Raw genomic sequence first — 15,084 nt, 5'->3', positions numbered from 1 at the left:
AGGCTTTCTAACAGTAGAGTTTAAAACTTATTAAATCGACGGAAAAATGAATGAGAGATCAAAATAGTCGGCGCTGTTTTTCACACTCCGAATTTGGCGCGCCGCGCGGGGCTGAATAATACTTGGTGGTCGGTTTTCCCGACCCCGTGTTTTGAGCGCTTAGTCGCCCGCCCGTGTATTGAGAAGTTAATTGAACGAAATCGAAAATTGAGATTGATGATTGATTTCCACAGAGACTGAATCTCAGTCAGACATGATATTTTATCCATGGATAGCGAACATTTCCAGGGGGTTCTGCTTGCTACTCAGCATTTCGGCCATTTTTGACAGTCGCCCCGAGTTTTCGCCTTTTAGTCGGTTTGCCAGCCATGGAGCTGCCGCCAAGCTCGGCTAGAAAATAATTTTCAAAGGGGCGTACCTTATTTTTTTACTCAAAAGCCCATTTTCTGGATATCAAACCCTAAACCTAGCCCCAATCTTTACCCTAACCTTTACCCTAAATGAAAAAATTCCTTTAAGAAAAACTCACCTGTTGCTCATCATTAACTGTATTGAGATAGTCACTGAGCATCGACTCCCCTTCAAAAGTCGACATGAAAATGACGAAAGAAAAAAGGAAACCGCTTATCAATTTCATTTTTGTTTTTTCTCCTTTTTTTGGGTTTAGTGACCTGTGTTTTGACCGAAGCGCCTTTTATTCAGAGGTGATTATTTATTGGATATGAGCATGAATTTTTGATGAAATCAACGAGGAAATCTGATTTCGGCCTATTTCAACAGTCTTTGGATGATTTTTAATAAGGATCAAGATGTTACTTTTGATTTTAATGTCAGATGACGAATTAAGGACCCCCCGTCAGCTATTTCCTTCGAAAAATGGAAATTTTCATAACGCCATATTTTTGGTTGTTAATGCGTCTTCAGGCTAAACTTGCTTCAAAAACTTGTTAAGAGGAATTTTTGACCAAAAAAATCAATATTTTTGCCAAAATTAGGACAAATTCGTCAATTTTCGGCTAAAAGGCCAATTTTAAAATGCGATTTTGATGGTGATAGACCCCAAAAAATGAAGTCACAAAATCGTTTTTTGACACGTAGACTCCATTTCCGGATTCTAACACCCCCTCAAATCGCATTTGAAAATTGGACTTTTCATCGAAAATTAACGAATTTGCCCTAATTTTGGCGAAAATATTGATTTTTCCTGGTCATAAATTGCTCTTATCAAGTTTTTGGGGGTAACGCTCGTCTAAACTACCAATCAGTAATGCATTACCAATTTTGGTAATCTATTACCAATTTTGGTAATCTATTACCAATTTATGGTAATGCATTACCAAACTTTCCAAAAATCGCCAATTTTATCAAGTCAAAGAGCCTGTGTGCGCTCCGCGCCTGTTTGGTAGGATACGTTTGAGAGTTATTTACGTATTTTTTGAGCAAAAAAAATCGTAATTGTTGAAAAAAATTGGTAATGGATTTTCGGTAATTTAGACGAGCGTCCCCAAGTTTTTGAAGCAAGTGTAACTTGAGGACGCAATAAGAACCAAAAATATGGTCTTTTGAAAATTTTCCATTTTTCAAGGAAAAAAGCTGACGGCTGAAAATGAATTTTTAAAAAATGGCCTAATAAATAGACATTTAATCTTTTAGGGAAAATATTTTTTATTTGTGTTTTTTCTTCTTTTGTTAACCGCGAGTGGTTATTTCCGTGGATTCTTATTTTTATCGCGTTCCGTTTCTTTTCATAAAAAACTGAAAATTTACGACCCGCGCTCTTTCTTCATTTTTACTATTTGCTTAGAATTAATCCTCACGGCATGGCAAGAGATTACGCAGAAGAAGACTACTACGGTCCGGCAAAAGGGCTGATTTGCTGGGACTGCGTTCCGAAAACATCGAGAGGAGACGCGGATAATTTAGCTTATGCACATGTGATTTGGAAGTTTTTTCATGAAAACTTTCCCGGCGCGAGGATTTCGCAGGATGGAAGGATTTCGGTCAACGATGTTGACAAAATTCTACAGGTAAAAAAAGCCAAGTTCAGTTGTAGTCTTCCCAGAACGTTGATTTGCTACGATAATAAGGGACCCCCGTCAGAAAAAGGGGATGGTATCTGGAGCCGACAAAAAATTTCGACAAATTTTGCGTTGGCGGCTACTCGGCTGCTGATTGGCCGGTTTGCCAAATATGCGCTTCTGATTGGTTTAGAATCTCCACGCAAAATTTGTCGAATTTTTGTCGGTTCCAGACACCTTTCCGAAAAAGCGGGGGTTGTCGTTAAGTCCCTTGATTCAAATAATCAAAATCTCGTAAATTTTTACGTCCCGCTTTATCAAAAAGAGCATTTTGTTTACACTTCCGACTATTTCATTTTAACGAGCTGGTAGCTCAAATGATGCCATTCTTAGAACTTTCTTTAGGGAAAACTTTTCCACAAGAAAAAACTCTTCCTCTCCCGAATTTCGGCTCCAGAAGGATTTCAGCAAAACATAGGATTGTTGGATTTTGAGTCGATTTTCTTCTTTCTTGATTTTGTCTGCCAGACAGTTGAAATGTTAATGAAAGACAGAGAGAGTGCTTGATTCAAGCTCGAATTTGATTTTACTTATTAAAATCCAAGTCTCAAAATCCAAAAAAGAAGAATCCGAAGATGAGTCTCTTGACCCAGTTTTCGACGAAAAAGCACTTGAAATTGGAAAGAAAGAGTTCGCCAAGCTCAAGGCCAGCGCTGATTTTGAAGAAATGATTCAAGATGGCGAGATCGACTATTACGGTAAAATGCGACTGCACTCTTCCTTGATTTCAGCGGTTTTTTCAGAGGCGAGAAGATTGGTCTACTGCTTGTCTTTGAGACTGAACGAGGCGAATATCAAGACGGATATTAAGGGAACAGTGTATCCAAGAGTCGGCACAACTCAAGAGAAAACTGGCTTGTATCATGATTGGACCAATTTCATTTACAGAAAGAATCGGTTCTACAAGGATTATTGGAACATCGCCGCCGCTTCTGGATCCGGAATCACAAAAGCACACATTTCGAATTGGTACCCGAAATTGAAGCGCGAATTGGAAAAAGGAAATCAATCGACACTCGCGAAGAGTGCATCTGAATACGTCAATGAGGTCTTCCGCCGGTACAACATCGATCAAGAAGAAGAAGAAGGAAGCCAACATGGATATCTTGTAAGTAGCCTTGAGGGTCAAGCAGAAGGGTGTTGCTGATTGGGGGCACTTGAATTTCTTGAATATCCATTTTTTTCGAGCTTTGGGGGCGGCAGCCTGTGAAGAAAACCTGAGTCAAGTTCTGAAAAGCTAAAATGAAAAGCCGCGCAGCGGCTTTTTTTTTTAAATGAAGCCGCAAAGCGGCTTCGCAAATATTAGCATTACAGTCTATCAAAAAGTCTGGCGAAGCCGCGCTGCGGCTTCGTTTTTAAAAAAGCCGCTGCGCGGCTTTTCATTTTAGCTCTTCAGAGCCTGACTCAGGTTTTCTACTTGATTACTGACCTTTTCATTCAGAACAAACTTAGTCGATTTGAAGTTCTCATCGTAAAATAAATCCTAGTCCAAAGACGCGACTTTGAACTTCAACGAAGCGCGCGAGTGGCTCTACGTCTTCGCAGATTACATTTACCTCATGGAAGAGCGCGGCGAGATTGAGCAAGAAATGGAGTCGATGGCGTTGCCGCCAAGTGACGATGAAACGGCGGCGGAAAGTGATTATGCTACGGAAGCGAGCGAAATTCCAGAGATCAGTCAGTGGGAATCGACGAAAGTGGAAACGACCGTGGTGGAGAAGAAAAATGTAGCGGTAAAAAAAATATTTTAAAAAATAAAATATTTTTTTTTAATAATTAAAAAAAATTGAAGTTATTTGATTAAATTTTTTATTAATTTTTAACTAATAAAATATTTTTGAAAAATCGGTAATTATTGAAAAAATATTTTTTTTCTAGTTCGAAGAGCCCCTGGAAGAATATTTTAACCACGACATTAAAATCCTCAATCGCCTAATTGACCAATTAGACCTCAACGTCATCCAGACCTGGAAACGAGCACTGGCTAGTGTTCAGCAACTCCGATGCAATAACAGGTTCGAATTTGTTTTTCTCCGTTTTTGTTATTTTCTTTAGAATTTTCGCTGTTCGTGGAGAAATGTACAGTCTTTTCGGTTATACTGTGCTGAACAAATTGATGATCATGAAGTCTTACTGGCTTGGACAGATGTTTACTAATTTGAAGATTCTTGATGAGCATCTTGAGGTAAATGAATCTCGGGTTAGGGTTAGGGTTAGGCACAGACCAAGAAAAGGAAGTGATTTTTTGGATAGCCAATAAGATCGCTGTATTTTGCCTAGCGGCCAATCAAACCTTAGTCTGAGCTGGATCTGATCCAAGAAATCACTTCCTTTCGTTAGTCCCACCCTAAGGTTAGGGTAAGAACACAATATTGAATTGAAGTTTCTTTTTGTCAAAAATTTCCGACAAAATCCTCTTTTTAGGCCTTGGAAACATACCTCGAATTCCTCCGATCAAAAATCGCCCAGCTAAACGACGACGAATTCCAGCAAAATCTGAAAACCAATCAAAAAATGGCGAAAGAAGACATGGCTCGACAGGAGCTTCACGACGACCATTGCAAGGACTTCTGGAAAGACACGAATGAAGAAAGACAAACGGTTCGTTTTCAGTTCTCTTCCTTGATTGCAATCGAGTTTTTCAGGGATCGAAATTTTACGACGACGAAGAAGTGATTCTCAACGGCGATATTTCCTTCGGAATCGACGAAATCATCAAAAACGACTCGGAAAAAGTCCACGAGCTCATGGCCAAAATCGTCATTTTCATGAAAAAGCTTGTTTTGCCCAAAACAAAGCTTCCCATCGCAAAAAAATCGACGAAATTTGAGAATTTCTATCAATTCAAGGTAATTTTTTTCTTCATTTTTTGAGTAAAAAGGCGCTTTTTAGACGGTTTTTGGAGAGTCTCTTGCGATCAATTTGACGTATTTGAGGGATATCTGCTTCCAAGACATAAATACAAGAATTGAGAGCATGAAGATTTATTCTTCGAGAAAAACTAGGAACGGCTTCTTAAAAATTTCTTCAAAAAAATCTTTATAAAAATCTCCGTTTTAAAGGGGAGGTGTCTGGAACCGACAAAAAAATTCGACAAATTTTGCGTGGAAATATTCAACCAATCAGAAGCCTGGATTCGGCAAACCGGCCAATCAGCAGCCGAGTAGCCGCCCACATAAAATTTGTCGAAATTTTTTTGTCGGTTCCAGAAACCATCCCGTCTTAAAAAGCCGAAAAAGTCAATTAGTGAAATTTCAAAAGACGTTCAATTCGATGAGCACGAAATTCGAAGAGTACGAGATCACCTGCCTGCACAACGAAAGAGGCCACGAAATCGGAATCAAACATACTCCAGCTCTTCCAGAACTCGATCTGCTTGATTCCTCGTCGTTTCTGATGAACCATGATTTTTCTAACAGAAGATTTTGAAAAATTGTTATATAAATAAATCATTTTTACAAAAAAACCCTGCTTTCATTACATAATGTCTTCGACAACGCTGTGGACGACCTTGAAAACCAGTTTCATCTGCCCTAGAAAAGTGCCAAAAAAGCTAGAGACTAACGAGAATGCAGCAAAGTCTGCGCCACGCCGCGCTGTTTTTTACATCAGGCTCACTTGCCAAACACAAGTGGTCCGATTATTTGCGCATAAAAGCGCACGCGCCTCGGGCCACAAACATCACTTTAAAAGTACCAACGTAATAGTCACACCCATTTTCAAAAATAGCGAAGAAAACAAGAAAAAAAAGCGACAATGAAAAGTTTTCTTTTGACAATTTTAATCAGGTTAGCTTTCAAGGAAATATTTAAGGATCCGGGATCCCCCCCCCCCCGAAAATTTTCCGAAAAATAAAAATCGGCTTTTCATAATTTTTACCCCGGAAATGGATTTTTCGAAAATTGTTGACAAAAGGGGGGCGGGGTCCTTGAATGAGAAAGATGTTATGATTCTGGTTTTAATTTAAGGACCCCCCCCCCGTCAGCTTTTTTCGAAAAATCAAATTTCGGAATTTTAAAATTTTGACCCCGGAATGGATTCTACGGGTCAAAAAACGATTTTGAGGCTTCCTTTTTTGAGGATCAATCTCGACTCCTTCATCCCCATAATCGAATTTGAAAATTGGACTTTTCGCCGAAAATTGATGAATTTGCCCTAATTTTGGCAAAAATATTGATTTTTTTAGGTCAAAAATTCCTCATATCAAATTTTTGAAGTAAGATTAACCTGAGGAGGCATGAAGAACCAAAAATATGGTGTTTTTAAAAAAATTCTTTTGTCGAATGAAAAAGCTGACGGGGGGGTCCTTAAATTAATGTCTATCTCAATCATTTTCTTCTAGCGCCGTCTCCGCCCTCCCGCCCGTGCCAGAATGGTCAATCTTCAAGTTCTGGACGGAAAACGCCCACCGAATCGTCGAAAACGAGCAGTGCAAAGCCTCCTGGACCCTTTTCCACGGCTGCGAGCTCGCTGATGTTTCCAACTGCAAAGTGGGAAGCGCGACTGAAGTTTGGGACTGGGACACTTTTTCCTGCCACTGTTTTTGCGTCATTGAAGATTGATTTTGGAAACTTGTTTTTTGAACATGAAAAATTGAAATTGCTGGATACCGAACTTACTGAACAACAGATAAAAGACTCTTCAATAAATTTACTTTTATTTTGCATTTAACCAATAAGGTTGAAGTATATTTGATCAAAGAAAATTGCCAAAAAGAAGACCAAATTCTCTTTCTTTTTTCAAATGATTGATGACATTCTCGATTTGCATCTGATTATCGTGGTCGCCATGCTCGTCGTTAACGACGTCCAGGTTCAACTCTTAAGGGGGTAAGGTTAAGGGTAAGGGGCAGCGTGAATGATAACCCCTACAGTAGGGGCCCTACTAAAGAGATGCAAATTTTGATTTATTTTCTAGAGCTGACTTGAGTAAAAATTTCTATGAGCTGAGCTAGCCTTTTTCAGAGCTCATTGAGCGGAGCTGAGCTAAGCGAACCTTTTGTTTAAAAGAGATGAGCTGAGCGGAACCAAATTAGAGCGGAGCTGAGCTAGTTGAGCTCAGCTGTTTTTGTCTCTTTTTGTATTAAAATTTTGTTAAAATTATTGAGTTTGCTGAGCTGAGCTAAGTGATAATTGTCTTAGCTGAGCTGAGCTGAGCAGAGCAGATCATGTTCGAAAATAATTTAGCTGAGCCGCGCTGAGTAAAAATTGTCTTAGCTGAGCTGAGCAAATCAGATCATTCAGATCAGCTCAGCAAATTTGCAACTCTGCCCTACTACGAAAAGAAACAAACCTATATCCGGCTTAGTTTTTATAATCGAGGTTGGTATTCGCAGGCCGAATACGATGTTGAAAGCCATCAAGGAAAAATGAACTATTTTCATTGTTTCAAATCTTCTTTTGATGACCCGAAGCATGTTTTTTATACAGGAGATGTCAGTTGTATTCATAAAGAATGGTACAGACTTGACATCTGGACCTGACAATTTGACAATATATGGGACAAAAAAGGGGGTAAACCCTGTTCTTTTTTACCACAGTTACTCCTAACTTTTCCAGGAGTTATTAATATACTGTATATTTCATTCAATATTTTTATTGCAAAGAAACGATTCAAAGAATATATCCAAAAAGTTTTCCGAATTCTCTTTCTTTCGACAAGTGGTCAAGAACACTCGCAAGTTCCATCTTATTGTCATGATCTCCATGTTCGTCAGTTATGATGTCCAAGTTTAGTTCTTGTATAGAATTAATGATTGCTTTTTCAAATTTTACCTGTATCTGGATGGGTTTTTATATTAAATCCGAAGACTTTGCCGACAAAGAAAATCAAAATTATTGTATTCATGGTTTCTTTTTGATGATTATCTTAAGGGCATCTCCGTCTTATAAAGAGAAAAATTACCAAGATGGAACATATTTGGCGGTTATAGAAAGTCTGTACCGAGATGGATCGAACAGGCTTTCAGTGTATTGCGCTTTGATCGGAGCAGATACAAATATTTAGGTCAATCAGATGTAGTTATAGTTAATTTCTTCTATGATGAAAGAATCAAGAGGCCGGTTCGAACTTCGAACCTGATTTCAATACGCTCGCACTTCATTAGACGGACATAGTTTACGAGCACTTGTTGAAAGAACAGCGTGTCAGGCCGAGAGCGTGACTCTGTATGCGGCATCCTCTCTTCTGCAGTTTGGCATCAGCGCTAACAGAAGTTGCTCAGCTCAAAATATTTTTTTTAGAAAAGATAAAAGATGGAGTCGATCAAGCACAAGATGGACTGCCTCCTGAAGGAGAAGGAGGAGGCTGTCAGACGAGCGACGGAATCGGAAACGGTTTGCGCTCAGTTTGAATCGGAACTTGCTCGATTCGAAAAAGAAGTCGACAAGGTCCAGCGAGCTATCGCCAAGACCGAGGACGATGTGAGTATTATCGGTTGATTTAATATTCTCTTGAGCTTGATTTTAGCTCGACAACACTGTTTCCAGCAGCAAGAGCACCCAAGACAAGCTTGAAGAAGTTGACAAGGAAGTCGTCGATGCCGAATTGCAAGTTGGAGCTCTCAAGGTACATAAATATTCTTACCATTAAAGGACCCCCCGTCAGCTTTTTTCGAAAAATCATATTACGGAATTTTTAAATTTTGACCCCGGAAATGGATTCTACGGGTAAAAAAAACGATTTTGAGGCTGCATTTTTGGGGGTCTATCTCTAAAATTGGCGAATTTGCCCAAATTTTGGCAAAAATATTGATTTTTTAGGTCAAAAATTTCTTTAATTGAGTTTTTTAAGCAAGTTTAACCCGAGGACGCCAAAAATATGGCGTTTTTAAAATTTTTTATTTTTCGAAGGAAAAGTCGGATGGGGGTCCTTATGTCCTGATTGTCAAATTCTAGCGACGAATTGCTCTTCTTGAAGAAGAAACCAGTCGATGCACCCTTCGATTGAACGAAAACTTGGAGAAAATTTCCGCGATCGAAAAATCTTACCAAGAAAACGAGGAAGGAAAAAGAATCGCCGAGCAGCAATCTTTCCAGGTACCATCACAAACGCTAGAATTCCCGGTTTCATTATTTTCAGAACGAAGAAGCAGCTGAACAAATGGAAACTCAGCTCGAGGAAGCTCGTCAGATCGCAATGAGCTCGAATCACAAATATGAAGATTCCGAGCGAAAGTTGAAAATTGTCTCCAACGATCTTGAGCGCATCATTGAGCGAGCCGAGGAATTCGAGGGCAAAGGCAGAGCCACTGAAGATGAGCTCCGACAGCTTCAGGACAAAGTTTATTTTTACTCTTTTCAATTTCTTGACTGTCGACTTGTAGGTTCGAGAAATGGATCAAATTGTCGCCGACAACTCCGTCAAAGAAGACGAATACGAGAGCAAAGTCAAGGAGCTCCAGGAAGAGTTCAAGCTCGCCGATACTCGAGCCGAATTTGCCGAGCGATCTGTCGACAAGGTGTGTTTTCAAACCCTTCGTTTTATTAAAAATATTTTAAGTTGGAGTCGACCATCGACGATTTGATCAATTCTCTTTACCAAGAAAAGTTGAACTTTCGCGACATTTCTGAAAAACTCGACAAGACTCTCAACGACATGATGTCTCTTCAGTAAAAATTGTGTTTTCTTTTTTGATAAATTTAATGAAAAAATAAACTCCGATTTCATGTTTTTCCCTATTTCTTGGAACGAAAATCACCAATTTATGAAGACTGCATTTTCATATGTAAAGTAGCAATTTGGAAGAAAACCGGACCAACGCTAAAAAGGGTAACATCGGGTAATCTTATTTCAAAAAGCGATTTCACATCAAAGCTCGGATAATCGTAAGATTTGTTGTCTTTTCTTGAGCTGGAAATTGAGTGCACTCTCGATTAGGAGTTCCCGTCTTTCAAAAAAATCGACTTCAAAAACTATTATCTCTGCAAAAATTCCCGTTCTTTAGTAGTACACTAACTATGTCGCCGGATATTATATTTTGACCTAAGAAACAAGTTTTCTAGAGCCAGATGTTTTTATTATTTTTTGCGCCTTTTGGCGACATTTGGCTACATTTAACGACATTCAGCGACATTTGGCTACATTTAGCGACATCAGGCGACATTCGGCTAGATTCAGCGACATTTGGCTAGATTCATCGACATTTGGCTAGATTCAGCGACATTTTGCGACAATGCGCCTACATCTGCCGATTCGGTACATGATGAATTTCATCGATTTTCACCTCGCCTTAGAGTCTCGCTCAGCTCAGCTCAGTGATTTTGGGAAATGATCAGTTCTGCTCAGCTCAGACAAGTATCACTCAGCTCAGCTCAGCTTAGCTCAATGATTTTAACACAATTTTACTACTTAAAAAACTAAAAAACAGCTCAGTTCAGCTTACCCATCTCATCTCAACTACCTAAAAAAACAATTTTTTTCTTCTTCAATCAAGTGATAACAGAACGAAAATCTTTTCTTTTAATAAAATTTTATTTTATCTTTTATTTTTTCAATTTGACCTTTTTCAGCCTCAAACGATCCCGTTATCATTTTGTCATCCGCTTTATTAGCGAATACGTTTTCTAAAAACAAGCGCTCATAATTCCGAGCATGTTTGGGCACCAAACTACGAACGGACGGACTTTACCTTTGGTGACATAAGCGAACACGATTCCGCAGGCCACAATCGCGCGTACTTGAGACTCTCGGGCCGTCAAGACAAGGCTTGTAATCTGGCAACTTGAGCATGAAATGATTGGTTTTCTCAGGTGATAGTGACGATGAGCCTTGGTGAACTTTCTATTGATAAATTTCGATAGGCAGTCAATAAGGGCGTAGACATCACAAGAGAGTGATTTTTGAGATGATTTTTCTCCAAGAATTTGGATACTGACCCCCTTATTTTATTTATTCTATGGAAACTTTGAACCCTCAGCTAAAATCTTTCAAAGCCAGAATCAAAATTTTTGATGAAAAATTTCACAAAATTTTTTCGTCAAAGTACGCAGGCTTTACTCAAATGACCATTTTTAGCGAGAATTGAAACCAACTGGATTAACCATTTTTTATTTTGCTTTTTTGACAAGTTTATTTTCGCTGAAAATTTCATCTCAGTCCAAAAAAATTTGCTCAGCGAAGTCATTCAAACATGAATTTTGCTTGATATTTCCGCGAAAACACAGTTTCTCGTCATAATTTTCTCAATTTCAAATCAGGTTCATTGAAAATTAGAAAACTCGGAAAGTTCATTTTTAACTTTTTTTTCTAAAAAGGGTTCAATTCAAAAGTTGCATAAAAAAATTATTTTTAAAAAGTGCTAAAAGAAGCGGGCTTCGTATTTTTAGAATAATCCCGTTTTTTTTTCTCTCTAAAAAAAGTCGCGGAATTGGATAATTGAGTAAAGTCGCGGTAGAAAAAAGGAATATTGTTTGAATAAAAGCGGAACTGAGCGAAAAAATGGCAGGTCGCGTAAGATCCTCTCAAGAAAATCTGATCAGACACGAGTCCAGCTTCATCGTCAGCAGATTGATAAGACTCTTGAATGATTTCTTATCAGTAATCGGGGAGAAAACAGAGATTACATGAACTTTGAGCAATTTTGCCACTTCCAATTTGCCATTTTTCTCCGCAAAAATTAAGCATTGTTGGAAAATTAAAATTTGCGCAAACGTGGAGTTGCTTCACTATTAAATCTATACTATTAAATCCCTCACAGAGTTCAGCGGCTCAAGTAGCTAAAAGCTTAAAGGGCACCGCTGTGCAAATACAAAAACTCAAGTTTAGTCGCAATATCGGAAAGTACACCACTTTGCTTCAGCCCTCTATTCTCTGTTTTCTAAAAGCTTTTTTTTGGGTCAAATTCTGAACAATAGACTTACTTAATTATGGGTAACCCTAACCCTAAGCAGATTTGCAAATTTTGGATTATTTTTGCTGAGCTAAGCTGAGCTGACCTGCGTAAAAAATTTTCTGAGCTGAACTAAGCTGAGCTAAGCTGCACTTTTTCAGAGGTAATTGAGCTGAGCTGAGCTGAGCAGACCTTTTTGACGTAGTTGAGCTGAGCTGAGCAGACCCTAATAAGAGATGAGCTGAGCTGGGTGAGCTTAACTGAGCTGTTTTTACTGTATTTTTAGTAGTAACATTGAGTAAAAATCATTTAGCTGAGCTGAGCTGAGCAGAAATGATCATGTTTCAGAATTATTGAGCTGAGCTGAGCTGAGCTGACCAGATCAGATCAGATCATTTTCGAAAATCACTGGGCTGAGCTGAGAGGCTGCTGACCTCACTCAGCCAGCTCAGCTCACTCAGCTGAACAAATTTGGAATTCTAACCCTTAATCATACAGTATGATTCATACTTTTAAATTTTCTTCGATTTTGAAAAAAATTCAACCCTTATCGTCGAAATTGATTAATTTCAACCTGAGACGAACCGTCAAGTCGAATCTGCGAAGATACAGTACTAGCACAGACATCAAGCCCTGCACTGACTCAAAAACAACTTATTGATCTCTTGACACACCGCGGGACTTGTTTCTCAAGAAGACCTACTTTGCAAAATTTCGTGTTTATCAAGCTTCCTTCTAAGAAGCTGTTTTTTACTCGTGACCGTCATTTTCTGTTTTAATTAACGAACCAAACCACATTTTTGATCAAATCAAACATCAAATTTTTTCTTTATTTTGCTGAAATTGTCATCAAATTTTTCAAAGAATCGAGTAAAGATCTTTTCGGACATTTGGGAGGCGCCCAGGGAGTTTTTGAATGTCGTAGGATTTTGTGCGGAATACCTTAATTTATGATCATCAAAGATCCAAAAATAGACGATTTCGGATGATTTGAGCTAGGCAACCTATGTAGAAAACCTGAGTCAGGGTCTGATTAAATTCTATGAAAAGCCGCATAGCGGCTTTTTTTAAAGACGAAGCCGCGAAGCGGCTTTGCAAATCTTTATAAATAGTCTATTTAAAATAGAGTAAAAGGGCCATATAATATGAGTCATATCATGAGTTATATAATATGAGTCATATCATATGAATCATCATATGAGTAATCATATGAGTCATATCATGAGTTATATAATATGAGTCATATATATAAAATGACTCATATAATAGGACCCATATTGGCAATATGATATTAAGAAGCCGCTTCGCGGCTTCGTTTTTAAAAAAGCCGCTACGCGGCTTTTCATAGAATATTTTCAGACGCTGACTCAGATTTTCTATTTAGAGTTCCGAACCCAGATTTTTTTTTACCTTTTCCTTCTTGTCAAATATTTTGCAGGAACTGGTGCGGCTGATCGATGTAGGGCTAGATAATCAAGTGTTATTGAAGAAAAAATGGCAAGAGGCCACTTTGAAAGGCTTCCAATGCTTTGTCGACGGATGAATTCATTGACGTTGATTTTGAAATGCTCCTCATCGCTGTCCCTTTTTTGTTATATATTTCTGTCAAAAGAATTGGTTACCGAGATTGTTGAGCAGAGAGAAGTTCATTTTCGCTTTTTTGCTTTATGTTCGTCGCTAGAAAAAAAAACAAGTTTTTGACAAAAATCATGAAGGAAGAAAAACCGTAAAGAATGCCGATCAAGATTCCAATCAGTCCACAGATGATTGCCAGGGAAATGAAGAGAACGCGAACTTGAAAATCTCAATTAAAAAAAATCATAAATCAAGGAATTTACATTCAGTGAGGACAGTTTTTTCAACTTCCACATCAGAGTCGTGTCCGATTCGGGATCTTTTTCATAATCATCAAATTTTTCTAATATCACTTGAAAATTTTTTCCTGCTTTTCGATTGAATTGATGATTATTAAAAACATTAGCTATACATCTCCGCATCAATCTTAAAAAATGAGAGTGCGTTCTGAAAGAAAAATAACTACCATTCCAAAGTCAAGAAATGAGTCATTTCGATCGCTGTCCACATCAAGAGCTCGGTCTTCGGTTGAGTAGTGGACTCTATAATTGTCATTCAGCTCATTTTGAATCCGAAAGAATTCTTCCAAGAGCTTGTTAAACCACACGTGACTGGGCTAAAAAGCGTGGGTTGGAAAACCTGAGTCAGGCTTTGAAGAGCTCCTTTTCAGCCCTTGAAAGCCTGACTCAGGTTTTTTACACAGGTTCTACGCACAGGTTTTACACACAGGACAACCTGTGTTGAAAACCTGAGTCAGGCTTTGAAAAGCTCTGTCAAAGCCTTTCATAGCCTGAGTCAGGTTTTCTACACAGGTTTCAGAGCCCAGACACGTGATTCGCAAAGAAAATAAACAGTTACTCTTGACCACAAAGTGCGTTTACTATTTATCATAAACGTGACTCCGCAGACGCGAGCCAAAAGAATGTGCTTTTTGGGCTCTCAACTTTTCGAGAACCCCAGCACTTGACCCTTCGCGAAAGAGTTCAAGCTCATTCCTGCAGCGAGAGCTCCAGCGAGTTCCTTAAAATTCGCCATCTCTCTTAATTTTTCGACTCGACTAAGGGAACTTCTGATGGCTTTCTTTTGCCAGAGAAGAATTTATGCTTGAATGATAATTTTAATTATATTTTGGAAAAAGAGAGAAAGATCTTAGATTTTCGACCCTTTTGAGTTGCACTTTTTATCTGGGTCGACGTGTGCTTAATTGACTGATCAAAGTAGCGGGCAAGAAGAGGACCCCTGCAAATAATTGGCGCTCTTTGAGGATTCTGACGCGCGTTTAGAACTTCGAGTATATTTTCAACTCGCGAAGGACCGTTTTGAATTTGGGTTAGTCGAATTTTTTTCGCACGGGCAGATTTGAACGAAATTCAATGACAATGTTTCTTGTTCTTTTAATTTGTCTAAAATTTTGACAAAAATGAATTTATTTGTATTTAATTTGTCGAAAATATTTTTAAATTAATATTTTTAATAAAAAATTTTTAGAATAAAATATTTTTATAAAAAAATTTTAACAAAAAATTTTCGATATTTCGATGATAAAAAAAATATATTTTTTAAGCGAAAAAAATCGAACCATTTAGAAACTAATATCGAAGA

At 38.3% G+C, this 15,084-nt stretch overlaps 2 protein-coding genes and 2 long non-coding RNA genes across 4 annotated transcripts; 3 read left to right on the top strand and 1 right to left on the bottom strand.

Annotated features, from left to right (window-relative positions):
- Window positions 1–1,778: 1,778 nt before the first annotated feature.
- Window positions 1,779–5,123, top strand: LOC145704567 (uncharacterized). The gene is made up of 10 exons (XM_081782027.1): window positions 1,779–2,027; window positions 2,424–2,577; window positions 2,624–2,776; window positions 2,822–3,186; window positions 3,566–3,811; window positions 3,957–4,093; window positions 4,134–4,263; window positions 4,503–4,679; window positions 4,724–4,927; window positions 4,971–5,123. The coding sequence occupies exons 1-10, from the start codon at window positions 1,821–1,823 to the stop codon at window positions 5,121–5,123; spliced, it is 1,926 nt and encodes a 641-aa protein (XP_081638153.1). The 5' UTR covers window positions 1,779–1,820.
- Window positions 5,124–5,758: 635 nt separating this feature from the next.
- On the top strand, window positions 5,759–6,744 carry LOC145710985 (uncharacterized). The gene is made up of 2 exons (XR_014135111.1): window positions 5,759–5,866; window positions 6,421–6,744. It is a non-coding gene; the product is annotated as an uncharacterized LOC145710985 (long non-coding RNA).
- A 1,543-nt stretch (window positions 6,745–8,287) lies between these two features.
- LOC145702006 (tropomyosin-like) lies at window positions 8,288–9,749 on the top strand. Its single transcript, XM_081779221.1, has 6 exons — window positions 8,288–8,500; window positions 8,547–8,645; window positions 8,975–9,115; window positions 9,159–9,359; window positions 9,403–9,537; window positions 9,579–9,749. The coding sequence occupies exons 1-6, from the start codon at window positions 8,333–8,335 to the stop codon at window positions 9,690–9,692; spliced, it is 858 nt and encodes a 285-aa protein (XP_081635347.1). The 5' UTR covers window positions 8,288–8,332; the 3' UTR covers window positions 9,693–9,749.
- Window positions 9,750–12,744: 2,995 nt separating this feature from the next.
- On the bottom strand, window positions 12,745–13,895 carry LOC145711378 (uncharacterized). Its single transcript, XR_014135168.1, has 6 exons — window positions 13,746–13,895; window positions 13,633–13,701; window positions 13,530–13,584; window positions 13,417–13,485; window positions 13,318–13,372; window positions 12,745–12,849 (listed from the first exon to the last, which is right to left on the bottom strand). It is a non-coding gene; the product is annotated as an uncharacterized LOC145711378 (long non-coding RNA).
- Between the last annotated feature and the right edge of the window lie 1,189 nt (window positions 13,896–15,084).

The sequence above is a fragment of the Oikopleura dioica genome, chromosome 1, assembly GCF_907165135.1.
Source record: "Oikopleura dioica chromosome 1, OKI2018_I68_1.0, whole genome shotgun sequence".
In the NCBI taxonomy this organism is placed as follows: Eukaryota; Metazoa; Chordata; class Appendicularia; order Copelata; family Oikopleuridae; genus Oikopleura; species Oikopleura dioica.
The sequence above is the reverse complement of the archived record's forward strand: the minus strand, read 5'-3'. Positions and strand labels throughout refer to the sequence as shown.

Bases quoted from the DNA above. Each gene is read 5' to 3' on its own strand.
- LOC145704567 (XM_081782027.1), top strand. From the start codon at position 1,821: ATGGCAAGAGATTACGCAGAAGAAGACTACTACGGTCCGGCAAAAGGG. The intron at 3,812-3,956 runs GTAAAAAAAATA...TTTTTTTTCTAG, and splicing joins TGGAGAAGAAAAATGTAGCG to TTCGAAGAGCCCCTGGAAGA. The intron at 4,094-4,133 runs GTTCGAATTTGT...TATTTTCTTTAG, and splicing joins CAACTCCGATGCAATAACAG to AATTTTCGCTGTTCGTGGAG.
- LOC145702006 (XM_081779221.1), top strand. From the start codon at position 8,333: ATGGAGTCGATCAAGCACAAGATGGACTGCCTCCTGAAGGAGAAGGAG. The intron at 8,501-8,546 runs GTGAGTATTATC...GCTTGATTTTAG, and splicing joins TCGCCAAGACCGAGGACGAT to CTCGACAACACTGTTTCCAG. The intron at 9,538-9,578 runs GTGTGTTTTCAA...AAATATTTTAAG, and splicing joins CCGAGCGATCTGTCGACAAG to TTGGAGTCGACCATCGACGA.